Raw genomic sequence first — 14743 nt, forward strand, 5'->3', positions numbered from 1 at the left:
TATATTATATATATTATATATGTATATATGTGTGTGTGTGTATATATATATACACACATATATATTATATATGTGTTTATATACGTGTATATATGTACATTATAGTATATGTGTATGTAAGTATAATATAATAATAATAATAATAATAATAATAATAATAATAATAATAGTAATAAATATTATTAGTATTACAATATAATATATGCATCTTATATATTGGTGAGCATGAGACTAGTTAATCCTTCCTTTCCACATGGGTTTAGTAGTCCCCTCCTAAGGAGGCGTTTTTGGTGGGCCCTGTATTAGCAATCCCATCTAAGACTAGGATTAGATGAAACAAATATGGTACTAAATTTAGTCCAAGCCAAGCCTGTGTAACAAACGACTCCTTAATAAATAGTGCTACTTTGACCCATAAAAATATCATTTGGCGCAATTTACCAAATCCTATGTGAGATGCATGCGTTCCTTTTAAATTTATTTTTTGGGAAATATTTTTAAATAAAAAATTAAGGACTTTTTTGGTATCCTACTTGGATATAATTTTATAAACTCAAAAATAAATTTTAAGTTCAAAGCCCAGAAAGCCTGTTTAGTAGGCCCATTTTTAAAAATCAAAACCCAAAAAAAATTCAAAAACACTCCATTATTAAAAATAAAAAAAGTGTGGTTTTACAGTTCTCTCCCAAAAAGCCTGTTTAGTAGGCCCATTTTTAAAAATCAAAACCCAAAAAAAATTCAAAAACACTCCATTATTAAAAATAAAAAAAGTGTGGTTTTACAGTTCTCTCCCAAAAAGCCTGTTTAGTAGGCCCATTTTTAAAAATCAAAACCCAAAAAAAATTCAAAAACACTCCATTATTAAAAATAAAAAAAGTGTGGTTTTACAGTTCTCTCCCAAAAAGCCTGTTTAGTAGGCCCATTTTTAAAAATCAAAACCCAAAAAAAATTCAAAAACACTCCATTATTAAAAATAAAAAAAGTGTGGTTTTACAGTTCTCTCCCAAAAAGCCTGTTTAGTAGGCCCATTTTTAAAAATCAAAACCCAAAAAAAATTCAAAAACACTCCATTATTAAAAATAAAAAAAGTGTGGTTTTACAGTTCTCTCCCAAAAAGCCTGTTTAGTAGGCCCATTTTTAAAAATCAAAACCCAAAAAAAATTCAAAAACACTCCATTATTAAAAATAAAAAAAGTGTGGTTTTACAGTTCTAAACACTCCATTATTAAAAATAAAAAAAGTGTGGTTTTACAGTTCTCTCTCTCTCTCTCTCTCTCTCTCTCTCTCTCTCGTATGGTATTCGATCGGGTTTGTATTTGGGAACCAATAACCACCAAAACCACTGAAGCATGTTCAAGTGGCGTAGGTTGGAGTTGTTGCGCACCACCAAAATTGATAGGGCTTATGCCTCATATATTTTTCCCTTTTTTTTTTATTAATTTAAATTTGGGGATTAGGTTCTAATGTTCTGATTTTAATTTTAATTTTTTTTAGATATTAAAAATAGTTTGGAGCTCAATACGAAACAAAGTTTTAGATCTTAAAATCACTGTTTGAGAACTCATGTTTTAAAAAAGAATCATAATTTTTTAGTTTACTTTTTTGAGTAGGATACCAAACATAACCTAAGTGTTTCTCTATAATTGAGAGGGAAAAGGATATCCATATTGTCAAATTGAATATTAGATTTGTGCCCCGCTTAATTAATGTGTCATTAAAATTTATTGTCAAATAAGTAAAACATTTGTAAAGAGCTAGTGTTTTTTTTTTTTTTTTTATAGAACATTTTCTATTGAGAGGGGCGTTAAAATACTAAATATTATACGGATACTATGACTCGAATCCAAAAATCAAAACTTTACCTAAAAAAATAAATATTCCTAACTACTACACTAATGAATTCTTTGTATAAGGAACCAGTGGTTACATACACTTTACGTTAGGTGTTTACTATTCCCGTCTTTCAATATGGTTTGTCTAAGAAAATATATTATTACCATTCCTCATTTAAGAATATTGTAGGGTTTATGTGCCTTATCCGAATCACATAAGAAAATTTGATAGGTCGGTGTTGTTGCCAAAAGTAAAAATAAAGAGAAATAATAATATGCATTGACTTGTTCAAATCTCAATTCCCAAGGGAGACGGGTCCCTGTACTTCTTGCATGGTGAAATGAGGCGAGAGGACGTGCGAAGTATAGCCTAGCTAAATATGAATCCCAGATTTCAACCAAAAAGTACATATAAAATCTGAGGTTTCTGTATGATGTGCATGGTCCCTAGGTGAAGCTTGAGCATATCTTTGTGACACGTGGCATGATATCAAAAGGGCGTCCACACGCCATATCTTTACGCTAGCAACTGTTTGGTTCACAAAATGGGACACACTCGAGCACTGCTTCAACTGTTGCCATTTGTGCTGAAACAGCATGGTGGGTATACTAACTGTCATTGACGGGTAATTCCTGACCCATACACCTGAAGTCATAAATTTAACAGTAGAAGTTCTCAAAATTTCTTCAACGAAAAGATATTACTTTCATTCATAATTTATCGTAGAAACACACTACAATCAAAAACGACAATTATCCAAAACAAAATCCATAATCAATTAATCAATCAATAAACAAAAACCTTATCCAATGAATCAAATCAATATCAATAAACTATAAATTCCATATCCAAATAATCATAAATTCAATTTCAATCAAATAGTTCACAAATCATCATTAAGTGGACAATTTAGTTTAAAACTTGAAATTTTCTCAATTTGAGAAATAATGAGCGGTAGTAGCACATGGGGCCGGCTGTGGTGGCAAGCAATGGTTGTTTAGGGTTTGAATAGTTCACGAAAAGTCTTATGTTCAAACTCCTATGGCATTATTTGTGTGTGTGTGAAATTCCACTCCCCTTTAGTTTAAACTATCACTTGTACTCCAAAAAAAAAAAAAAAAAACATTCAAACGCTCTAAACCTGCTAATCAGTCATCATCTAAACCAACTTGTAAGCAAAAGAAGAAAACACAAACCGAATCCCAATTTCGTATGTGCTGACCCAATGCAAGGAACTGTAAAATGACAATACATTTTTCTAAATTTTTTATATAAAAAACTTATTTTCCTTTTAGAAATATCATTCTTGATTCTTTCAGTACATAAAGCAGATTTTCCCAAACTGAGTTTCTTCCACATGATTTCTAGCTGTACCATATCTAAGGGTGAAACTTTTACCGTGACTTAAGGGTAAAAAATTTCTCAGAGTACACAGACCGAAAAAGTAGAAGCCTCTGCGGGAAAAATGGTAATATATAAGGGTTACCGCTTATAGGTAAAAACCTAGACTTTAACGTTTATATATATACCCTTCAGTCATAGGGCACCCTCCCCGGTGCATAGACTCATTGTTAGGGCATGCCTTATATAAAGTACAACTAGAAAAAGATAATGTACAGCCCGCTAGAGAAGCCTATAATAGAAATTGTTCGGAGTCTGATAACATAATTATTTATATGGTAACACGGGTCTAGCAAGAGTAGATTATTCTTAATTCATTATAATTATTTTCGAGCAAAGGGTACATAAACTTACACGAGGCATAAACTAATACAGATAGCAACACTAGGAAGAAGGGGGGCGTGCAATACTTCCTCTAATTAATCATTATGTTAGGCTAAACGCACCCCCCTGGTTTATTATAGTTTGTAGTTATCCATTTCAAGTTCTAGCTTGGAGTTGGCTTTTTCTGGGTACTTGTTTTAGCGTCTTCTTGCAGCAGTTTCCCTTTGGGCATTGAAAAAGACAGCAGCCACAGGAAGGCCAAGGTCGTTTGCTTCTGCAAATTTTCGTGTGTTGAAGTTGTCTTTTGAAGGAGGAGGGATCACTGTCTGCCTGCCTTTCTGCTTGAACAGAAGAAACACAAACCTGTGGATCCCTATGTTTGGCCTTGGTATTTCATATTTCACCACCTCTTTTCCTGCTTTTGATTATAGCATGAAAAGAAAACAAAAAACAAACAAAAAAACCATATTAATTAGTTAATATTCATCATCATCATCTACTCTCTCTCTCTCTCTAAGAGCATGAAGGGACTTACCAAATGTGTTATCAGTTGTGCCTGGGATGTCAGTTACTATCCTGTAATCAAGATGGCAGAATTAGCCATTTTTAATTGACCAAAAAAATAAAAACACAGAGTACATATTTTAAGCATAAGGAGCATTTTAAATGCATATGTATGCAATTATAAGTCATCTATATCTTGTCTTCTCATGTTGGTTTTTGTCAAAAATTACAAGGAGAAATGGGAACTCTCTCTCTCTCTCTCTCTCTCTCTCTCTCTCTCTCCGTCATGATTTAACAAAGGAAGAAAAACTATATACCAAGTCAATTATGTAAACATACAAACTTAAAACCAAAAGAATATTAGACTCAAGGAGAGCATCTATAGTTTTTGAATCTGCATAATTAGTGAGGTCTTATAAAATTCGTAATGCTTAATTACTAACAGTACTTCTCAAGGGTAGAAGGATTTTATTTTCGTATTTTAATTTCAATGCAGATAAATGCCCTGTCATCGTGCCCTGTGAACCATATACCCCATAATTAGGGCACAAGTTATTTAATTGGAACTAGGTATATAAAAATTAGTGGCATAATTAGCTTGTCTCTTTTCCTCATTTAAATCCTATTCCTGATCATATCTCAACAGAGGATTTACCAGTGTAAATGCTCCCTTAGGTAGGGGTCACTAGGACCGGGAACATCTGGATCGGTCATAACCTGCAAAGAGGAAAAGATGAATTCAAATTAAATCCATATATTGAGAGAAAAAAACTAGGTATTAATAAAAGCAAGAAAAATATAGCTGGGAAGTAGACATATGTACCAGTGTAAAGAATGACCTCAAATCGCCTCCATGAACCTCAACCTTAGGCTTGAGGGTTAGTGAGGAAGGAAATAGCTCATGACCATTATAAACCTTCTTGTTGGAGTTGTAAGTGACTGTCATTTTTACACTTTGGGAGAAGGAATCAACAACATCTCCAATGACTCTCCCAACCACAAGAGGATCTGACATCTTTGCCATGATGAAATTAGATGTACACAACCTTTCTGTTTTTCTTGAGGAAGCAGGCTTTGTTAATTGGCTTTGGATTGGAGATACCCCATATTTATAGTGTTGTTGAGAGAAGAACCCTTGAAGAGATGGAGAATCCATGAAAGTTCAAGGGACGTGGGGGGGCAACAAAAAGTTTGAGAGAGGTAAAAAGTTTAGGATAGTGTTTTCTATAATTGCTGAACTTTCAAGGCAAAGGGTATCCTGAAAAATATATATATTTATTATTAAATTTGTTTTGTTTTTGGTTACAAGTGTAGGTTGGAATGTGTTCATGATTTATCCGAATTGTAAACTCATTTCCTCACACATCCTAGCTCCTTTCCAATTTTGGCTAGCTCCAAAGCCCTTTAATTTAACAAAAAATGTGACGGAGGACCAACTGCGCTAACGAAAGTGGAGTTGAGTAACTATGGCAGTCATTGTCGAAGTTTTTTATAACAAGATCGATGTTAAACCAAGAAATTAAAGACTGAGCAATTTGGAAAACCTGACATTCGCTTTAGAGTCTAAAGTTTAGACTTCAGTCTTTTTTGTGTACGTACCTCTGCAACGTGTTGTAATACTTTTACAACTATCCATTATCTAAGTCAGTGTGCACGAGCGCACACACTAGCTAAGCGAAAATAAAAGAGATGGGATTTGAAATTTTGATGTGCTAGATTATTCCAATTCTATATTCTTCTTTTATTTATTTATTTCTAAGTTAATTATTGATGCATATGCGTGTCTCTCTGTGTACATTGTGTGTGGTCCATAGTTATGTATGGCTAAATCATGATGGTCATGAAGGAGTTAGAGAAACACTTGTGTGAAACGGAAATAAAACTATTTTATTATTTCCGAATAATTGCGGCATGCCATACGTGATAATTTGTTTATGTGGCAGTCTGTGATTGATTAGAGATAGTAAAAAAGTGTTATCCCCATTTTATACAAGGCTTTCTTTTTTTTTTCTTTTTTTTTTTTGGGTGAAGAAGTTGAAGTAAGTACGCACAAAAGAAAACTCAAGACATTTTGTTTACGGACAAATTACCGTTTGACAAGTTCATATGAACTTTTTTATTTCAATTCAAATTACTTATTTATACGTGTCAGATTGTGATTTTTTGATTAAATAAAAAAAATGTTTATTTTATATATATATCTCTCTATTGTGTGTGTGTTGTGGGTTTTCTGTTTTTTTATTATTTTCTTCAACAAAAAGAATGGATATTAGAAGGAATGAATTCTGCTAAAGAGACATTCTCAAGCTGAGAAAGTCCCCTGGCCTTTTGTACAAATGTTCAAGAAATTAGGGTAAATTTTTGACATGGGTACATTCCCAAACTAACAAGTTCACAAGTGAAATTACTAATTTAAGAGTTATACTTTAAGTAGAACTGTGGGTATAAAGCAACTCCACCAGCCCCAAAAGCCATAAACGTAGGGGTAGTGGTAAGGAGTCATTTCAACAAAGTGAGATTCAGTTGGGTCATTTCTGTTCTTGAACTAGTAATGGGGAGAAAGTGGGGTTGCTAAATACGCTTAACACTCTTTTTTCTTTGGGATTACATTTGATAATGTTAATCACTGAGTTTGTACTATATTTTTTTTTCTAGCATCTTTTCCTGATCACGATTCTGCCATTAATTTTATTTTCCACTTCTTCTAGGGCATACAAATATTTTACACTCTACATGTACAAGAGAGCTAGCTATAATGCTTAATTACTTTTGATTAGACTATTGGTAGATTGCATTTTGTCACTGAGGTAGTAGTTTATCTAAGGACCATGTATTTTAAAAGAAAGTGTTACTAATGGATGTCTACAACATTAGTTTATAAGGAGTTTTATCACAAGTGGTTCATGAACTTTTGAAAAGTTCTTAAATCAATCAATGCGCTACTTCATCTTTTTCTCTACACATCAATTTGATATTTGACATCACGTTATGACAAAAAAAATTGCTAAAATTAGTCACATAGTATCACATGAATTGAAACAAGTATTACAATCAAAATATAACTCGTTTTAGTTTTAAAACTCATGCTTTTGCTCAACATGCAAGGACATTTTTCTAAATTTTTAGTTTCATGTATGGGTTCCATCAAGAAGAACAAATAGCTTTGAAAAGCAAAAACATGAAGATTTTGAGGAAATGTGACGAAAAGACCAATTCTCACCTATAATTTGTGTTATGGGTGGATATGATGTATATTTTGATGAATATAACCCTTTAAAGTTTGACATGTGTTGTTAAGTGACCAACTTTCACAAAGATTTTATTGAAATGTGGACCAAAAATCACGTTGATTGATTTGAAAGTCGTATAACTCAAATGAGGACTTTTGAAAAATTCAATAACCATTCGTGATAAAAACGCTAAATATATTGCCATTAAAAAAATAAAAGGATTTTGCTAAAGCATGAACAGCAACAACAGATCACCACAAGAAAACATGTTTCGGCCTATAAGTCAAGAAATTGAAAATAACTTATCATCAAGACTAGTGCAACTGGGTCACTTTTTTCTGCAGCACTAGCATATTCCATATCCACATTCAAAATTAATTAGAAGATAGAAAAGAGCAAGAATATGGTTAACCATTGGTACTCTATGTGCTAATTAATCATAATTAAGGACCCTGGAAGTTATAGCTACCTGATGTAGGGGTATTCCTTGATGTGACTGCCCATACAGCATGATCTTCCTAATCCCATATGCCGGCCGGCCGGCCCAATCATATTAAACCTTGAGCTAGCATTAATATTTAACAAAAATAATTGAGGCCTAACTTTCGGTACAAAACATGGAACTTAAAATTTACGAAAGTTCGAATCTGGAATAAATAAAAAATATTAGGCTTATTAAGAGCATCTTCAAGACCCCACAAAATATTTCCCCAATTTGATAGGTAAAGTCACGTCAAACAACGTAGTTCCAAGAGATTTCACAAACCAAGTCACCAAATTGGCAACCTCACCACTTCTTGCCCTTGCGTTTTCAAAGTGACACTATAAAAACTTTACAAATTTAGTTATATACCCATTGAAAAACAATAAACACACTTTAAAAAAACCCCAAAATCGACAACTGTCAATTTTTTCAATTTATTAGCTGTTTTTTAGTTTATTTGTGTGTGTAAAATACCTATATTGCCCTTGTACTATGGGTTTAAGAGAGAAAAATAAGATCTGCCAAAAAAACCAAATCAGATTTATTTTCTCCTTTCTCGCTTGTGCTTTCTCGATGTTGGAGAAAGAGGAGCTTTCATTGAAGCTTAGTCTTAGATCCAACTATATTCTTCATCTGTGATCTACAATTTTCAATATTTCACCTTCGATTTCTTGTTCTAAAATCATACTTCTATTGATATTTTTTTTATTCGAATTGTTCGGAACCTCGAATAGATGCTCTTAGCTCTACTCCTCTTTCGCCATGTCGTCGTCGTCATTGTCGTCATTATCGTCATCGTTATCGTCGTCGTCGTCATCGTTTGGTTTAGACTTTATATTATCGTTGTCATCGTCATCTTTGGCTTCAATTATGTGTTTCTCTTCTGACTTTAGTTGATTTTCTAAATGTATTTTAAGCTTTGATAATCGATTTATCTTTTGTTACTATTTCAGTTATGGATCTCATTTTTGTTTAACAATGTATTTCTCTGACAGAGTATTAACAATGTACATTTATTACAAAGTATTAACAATGTACTTCTATGACATAATAGTATTAACAATCTGGGCTCAGCTTGTTTTGAGTTGGTCTGGTTTGTTCTTTCTTCATCTTTTATTTGGTGGATATGTATTAGAAATAGCAACATGATAAGCATTAATCAATATGACAATAAACTAGCAATGTTATTATTCTAGGCTGGAATATTACAGGGGTAGACATGCATTAGAAATAGGATGTCATAGGAAACTAGCAGTGTTATTACCCTAGACCGGAACATTATAGCCATTAATCAACATGACAGTAAAGGTGTTGAACATTACAATCATTGATAAACATGACACGTTAATAAAGCTACGGTTTTCAAGACGTTTTTTTTTTGTAATGAATTGTTTCTGTTTTGTTATAAAATTGGGTTGGGCTTGTTTTGGGTGCTATTTAAGTTTTTTTTTTTTTTTTTTTTTTTTTTTTGGGCTTCTTGTGTAGTAAATGAGTTTTGTGTGTGTTTCTAAAGTGCATTCCATGTGGGGTTTTTTTTATTATTTATAATTTTAGCCCCTATTTTAGGTATATTAGTGAAGTCCCTAAAAAAATTCTATCAGAAAAAAGCAACAATGAATGTGATACAAAGAAACCAATTAATAAAGAAAAGAAATAAAGAGACTTGTAATTAAAAAACTGTAAAATAAAAAAATTACTGAAATTTGCCGTCCGTCGAAGTGTAAAACTCTTAAGTAGCATGTGTTTTGTCTTCAAAGTGTCACGTACATAAATAAACTTATATTTAAAGAGCTACAGTTAAAGAGTCTTGAAGATGCTCTAAGAGCTTCTTCTTTTTTTTTCTTTTTTTTTTTCCTTTTTGTCTATTTACAAACAAAAGTTGGGCTCATAAGTGAAAGTTTTAATTAATTAATTTATTTATTTGTTGAGAAATTTTGAGATTGCATTTAGAATTCATCCAAAAAAGCCACTAGCTATAAACGGCAAATAACTATAACCACAAAGGGTCATTACAATAATGGAGAAATCCAACATCAAAATAAAGACAATCAAGTGCGCCTCCATTAACAATCACACAGGACTAAAGAATCTCTGACAATGGCATTCCAACTAAGATTGCAAACTTAGAACTCAAAAAGAGATCAAGCTTGAAAAAAATCAAGTCATAACAAAACAAATAAAACTTTTGTTAAATTCAGATAGATGGGCCAACGGCCCACTATTAACAACACTGATATTGTCCCCAACTTAAACAACTACAAAGCCTAGTAGGTGTGGGGTTTTATCACAAAAGACCTCAGTGATATTAATAGTGGAACCATCCATTATATTTGTATTTTATTTAGTCAAGTTTCCGATGTGGGACTTATATTCTTCAACACGCCCCCTCACGTGGGACCACCACATAGTGGGCCACATGTGAAGCCAGTCTACATCAGAGTCAATCATTTAAGCCCAACACGTGAACACCAAGTATTGGGTAAGGGGTAGGGGTAAACATTCAAGCCCAACATGTGAAAACCGCATATTAGGTAAGTGTAAGGGCCCAATTTAGGCCCAATCAATCAACCCGCTTTGATACCATATTAAATTCAGATAGACAGGCCAGCGGTCCACTACTAACGACACTGATATTGTCCCCAACTTAACCACCAAAGCCCAGTAGGTGTGGGGTTTTGTCACAAAATACCTCAGTGATATTACTAATGGAACCATTCATTATATATTTTATTTTATTTAACCAACTTTCCGACATGAGACTTATATTCTTCAACAAAATAAACACAATCAAGTGCATCTCCACTAACAATTACGCAGGACAAGAGAGAGTGTGTGAGTGTGTGTGTGTGTGTGTGTGTTTGTGTGTGTGTGTGTGTGAGGAGAAGAAATTGCATCTTACGGGGATAACACTGTTTTGCTATCCCCATCCAATACGTTCCACCGTGTGGAATCTTTATTACGCGAGATGGAATGTGATTGGTCGGCGATAATGACATGCAAGTTTCTCTCGTCTGTGAGATAGATAAAAGATAAAGGAAAGATAGAAGAGGAGCAAGAGGAGAGGGATAGAGATATATATTACAAGTCTCGCAACAGTACTAGTGCAAAAGGATCGGTCCTTCACTTGCCGATCATTCGCGAGTCGAACTCGTTCTCTTGCCATGCTTTTTACTCACTCGCTTGAGTTGGAGGGGGAGGACGCCCAATGCGGGAGTGAGTGAATAACCTAATGTGCATGGCGGTAGTCCAAATGAATACATAACTTTAAGTCAACAGAATGGGAGTGAGACTTCCCAAGATTTCAGGAGAAAGATATGAACATAGAAGAGAAAGTAAACTTCAAACAAGTTCAAATACATTGAAATTCCTAGTTGTATTTGTAATTTCAAATTTCAAATTTGGTCTTATTAATTTTAGAAGGATTTTATGTGAATTGAAATCTTTCCAATAAAAGTGAACCAAATCCAAATTCAAATCCCTTCCTTCAAATATCTAGATTCAGACTCGCCCTATTAGATTTGTCCCCCCAAACAAACCAACTTTAAGTGTGGAGGTTAACGTTGTGGGTCATCCCTTGCAAAAATTAAGGGATTTTCACAACCAACGCGGAGGTTTAAAAATTAAGAGAACTTCACATTCAAGCCCCAAAATAGTGTCTAAAATATAGTAAAACCCAACACTACCCAAACTCTATAAAATTATAAATAAAAAAAACCCAGGTGACTTTTGAACAATACAAAACAACACATAAAAATCCTACCATTTATGATACTACCACCGCACCCAAAGCTAACTTTGCAGGACAAGAAAATCAACAGAAGCCCATGCCACTTTAAAAAATAAATAAACGAGAACCTAACATAAAAGAAAAAGGACAAGAAAAACCAACGCACGCGACCCAAGTACTCCTGCCTGATTCTCACTCTCTCTCACTCTCTCTCTCTCTACATGACCTCTCAACTCCAAAAACTCCATAACCGCTGCAAAACCTCTAAAAACTACTATCGCCACAAAGATTCAAGCCACACCTTCAAAGTAAACAGCAAAAGCATTACAAAAGCAACAACATTTAAAATATAATATTTTATTTTTCTGACAAACAAGACTGTAATAGTAGTGTAAGAGCAGAATTTTTACTGCACAAATTTTTATTTTTAATGTAAGCATTATATTTTATTTCACTGCAGTATCAGCGTTATATAACTCCAATAACACTGTAATAGTTGTGTAGAAAGCATATAAAATGCACCTATTGAGAGTAACAGTCTTATAGCACCAAAAGAAAATAAAATGGCGCACTTGTTCTGACTAAGCTCTATCATTTCTACCTAATTTGCTCAGGTTTTTTTAGTTTTAACTCAAGCATTTCTACCTCTACTACTTTTCATGCAGGGCGGGTTGTTTAAGTTTGTATATGAGTACCATGACAACCATGTATACAAGTCTTTTTCACACTCATAAAGCATCTTTCTGAGAGTTGAAATCCATTGAAAGCTTTTATCCTCTATGTCCATATATTCTCTTTTTTGAAAAATTTGGATGATGTTGAGTTTTCTCTCTCTGCCCCACTATTACAAAAAGCTTGCCACAAGTCATGTGCTTTGGAGGAAGGGCGGCAAGTTCATGGGCAAATCTTGAATAGCTAGTTCTATTTTGATCCATATGTGATGAATTTATTGATAAGGATGTAGTTGGAGCTAGGAAAGATTGAATTGGTGAAGATGGTGGTTGTTAAATACCTAAAAGATATATAATTTCATGGAATTTACTCATTATAGGCTATTTCAAAATTGGGAGATTGAGTTAGCTCATGAGCTTCTGAATGATATTTTAGAAAGGGACTTGGTTTCGATTACTGCGATGATTGATGGTATGGGAAGTGTGGGAAGAGTGAGCTTGTTGGTGAAGTCTTTTAGACGACGACTCATAAAGCTGTTGTTACTTGGACATTAATGACTTCAATATTGTATTAACCATCCAAACAAAGCATGGGTTGTATTTGGAGAAATATTGAATTTGGGTGTTCGATTTGATGCCCTTGCTCTTGTTAAAATTTTGTCAGCCATTGCTAGCTTGGGTTTTGTTGAGGAAGGCAAATGGATACATACTCACATTTATGCAAATAACTAACTTGAGTTCTGGGTTTATTACATCAGTTCTTAGACATGTATGCTAAATGTGGGCATAAAAAAAAGGCCATATTTTAAAATACATATCTCATTACAAATACTTTAGGGTCTGGAGTTTTATGTGTTGTTTTTTTGCCCAAATTGACAATTTCTAGAAAAAAAAGGTTAGAGCGGTTTTTGACCGAGAATTTTGGATCGAGCGGTTGAGAATATTGGCTCGAGTGGGTTCTGATCGACAATATTGGCTCAAGCAGTTCTTGGCAACAACATTGAACCCATATTTGTGTATGGTTATGTAGCCACGTGACCTATTTGTGGTGGACTTCTCTCAACCACATATTTATATATTCCCTAATACTCAACTAATCCTAGTTATATTCATCTTAACCAAAAAAGAACGTGTGGGCTATACTTCATTGGGTCAAGAGAGAGATTTAGTAGTGTTGGGGTGCAGGTTAAGATAATCAACATCTTCATCACTTATAGAAGTAGTTGTGCTACGGATTTTGGTTGGTTCCTTCCGGTTGATTTGTTAGCATTTTTGTTTGGCAACAAAAAGAGTTTTCTAAGTTTCTCTTCTTTTGTTATTGGTTGCTCTTTTGTTTAAGAGTTGCTTCACATATTTGTATTTGATCTCTTTTGGTAATTGTTTGTGAGCAAGAATTTGAACATTGTTCTTTGCTCATTTGGTATGAGACTAGCTTTGGGTTTTGAGAGCTTCAACACTTCTCTGTAATCTTCTTTGATTATTAATGGATTGTGACTGGTTCCTTCCTTTTGATTTGTTCCGATGTAGAACAACATGTTGATTAGCTCTCCCTCTTCTTGATTTTTAGGTATGCTACACCATTTGTAAGGGAGAGACATCCCTCTTCTATATTGGGTGTGTTAGCAACTTTGTTGGGCAAGAAAATGAGTTTTGTAAGTTTCTCTTATTTTGTTAGTCAAAACATAATGATTCTACAATGCACAAAGGATTTATACTGGTTTGGATTATAGCCTACGGCCAGTTCGAAGATAGGGAGGCAATCCACAAATAACAAAAGGAGATTACAAGGAAGTGTTTAAGCTCTCACAACCCAAAATCCACATACATCCAATGCCACTCTCACACCAAATGAGCATCATTTTTCTGTTTTGAACATTGTTCTTGGCTCATTTGGTGTGAGAATGGCTTTGGATGTATATGGGTTTTGGGTTGTGATAGGCAAGGTCTAAAATATCGGTGATATCGGAAATATCGATAGTCCAAAAACAAGGAAATTTCGATGGAAATATCGGGATATTATCGATATCGATAAAAATTGAATAAAAACCACGGAAATTGTCAGAAAAACTTGGAAATTTTTATTGAAACTTTGGAGGATGCTTATTTAGTCAACTATCTATTAGTTTATCACAAAAAATTAGAAGGAAATGCATTGTATGATGGATTTAACTAATTTAAGTTGATTATATAGCGAGCTGACAAACACTGTGAGTGTAGAAAATATGTAGTAATTAATGAAAACTAATTAGTTAGGTGTGTGGTTGAATGGTGGGGTGAATGAGTAAGTTGAAACGTGGTGAATAGTTGAAAAGTTGAAACTTGAAAACCAGCTCGGAAGTAGTGTATTATATATATTAGATTACATAGATTATAACCACAAGCTTATGACCAGTGTGGTGGTTAAGAGGCTGCAATTTTCGGAGGGGAGCTGGGTTCGAGCCCCAGCGTGCGCAAGAGAGTGAGTGAGTTTAATTGTTTAATTTTTGAAAGTTCATATCGCGATATTATCACAATATTATCAATAATATCGTGATATATTGACCATTTGAAGTTGCCAATTGAACGAAAA

General features: G+C 33.7%; 2 protein-coding genes across 2 annotated transcripts in view; one reads left to right on the top strand and one right to left on the bottom strand.

The window, feature by feature from the left end:
- Positions 1-2294, top strand: part of LOC117630254 — a 5401-nt gene extending 3107 nt beyond the window's left edge. The window contains exon 4 of the mRNA XM_034362999.1: positions 2284-2294. Coding sequence (XP_034218890.1) covers positions 2284-2294 — 11 coding nt within the window. The remainder of the gene's footprint in view (positions 1-2283) is intronic.
- A 1461-nt stretch (positions 2295-3755) lies between these two features.
- LOC117631811 (CEN-like protein 2) lies at positions 3756-5086 on the bottom strand. Its single transcript, XM_034365115.1, has 4 exons — positions 4886-5086; positions 4718-4779; positions 4094-4134; positions 3756-3973 (listed from the first exon to the last, which is right to left on the bottom strand). Exons 1-4 carry the CDS (start codon positions 5084-5086, stop codon positions 3756-3758), a joined length of 522 nt encoding a protein of 173 aa, XP_034221006.1.
- Between the last annotated feature and the right edge of the window lie 9657 nt (positions 5087-14743).

This window comes from Prunus dulcis, chromosome 6 (genome assembly GCF_902201215.1).
Source record: "Prunus dulcis chromosome 6, ALMONDv2, whole genome shotgun sequence".
Taxonomy (NCBI): domain Eukaryota; kingdom Viridiplantae; phylum Streptophyta; class Magnoliopsida; order Rosales; family Rosaceae; genus Prunus; species Prunus dulcis.

What these genes read in the sequence shown, in the direction of transcription:
- LOC117631811 (XM_034365115.1), bottom strand. Translation starts at nt 5,086, where the DNA reads ATGGCAAAGATGTCAGATCCTCTTGTGGTTGGGAGAGTCATTGGAGAT. An exon ending in TGAGGTCATTCTTTACACTG is followed by an intron (nt 4,780 to 4,885) that starts GTACATATGTCT and finishes TCCTCTTTGCAG; the next exon opens with GTTATGACCGATCCAGATGT. An exon ending in CTAAGGGAGCATTTACACTG is followed by an intron (nt 4,135 to 4,717) that starts GTAAATCCTCTG and finishes TCTTGATTACAG; the next exon opens with GATAGTAACTGACATCCCAG.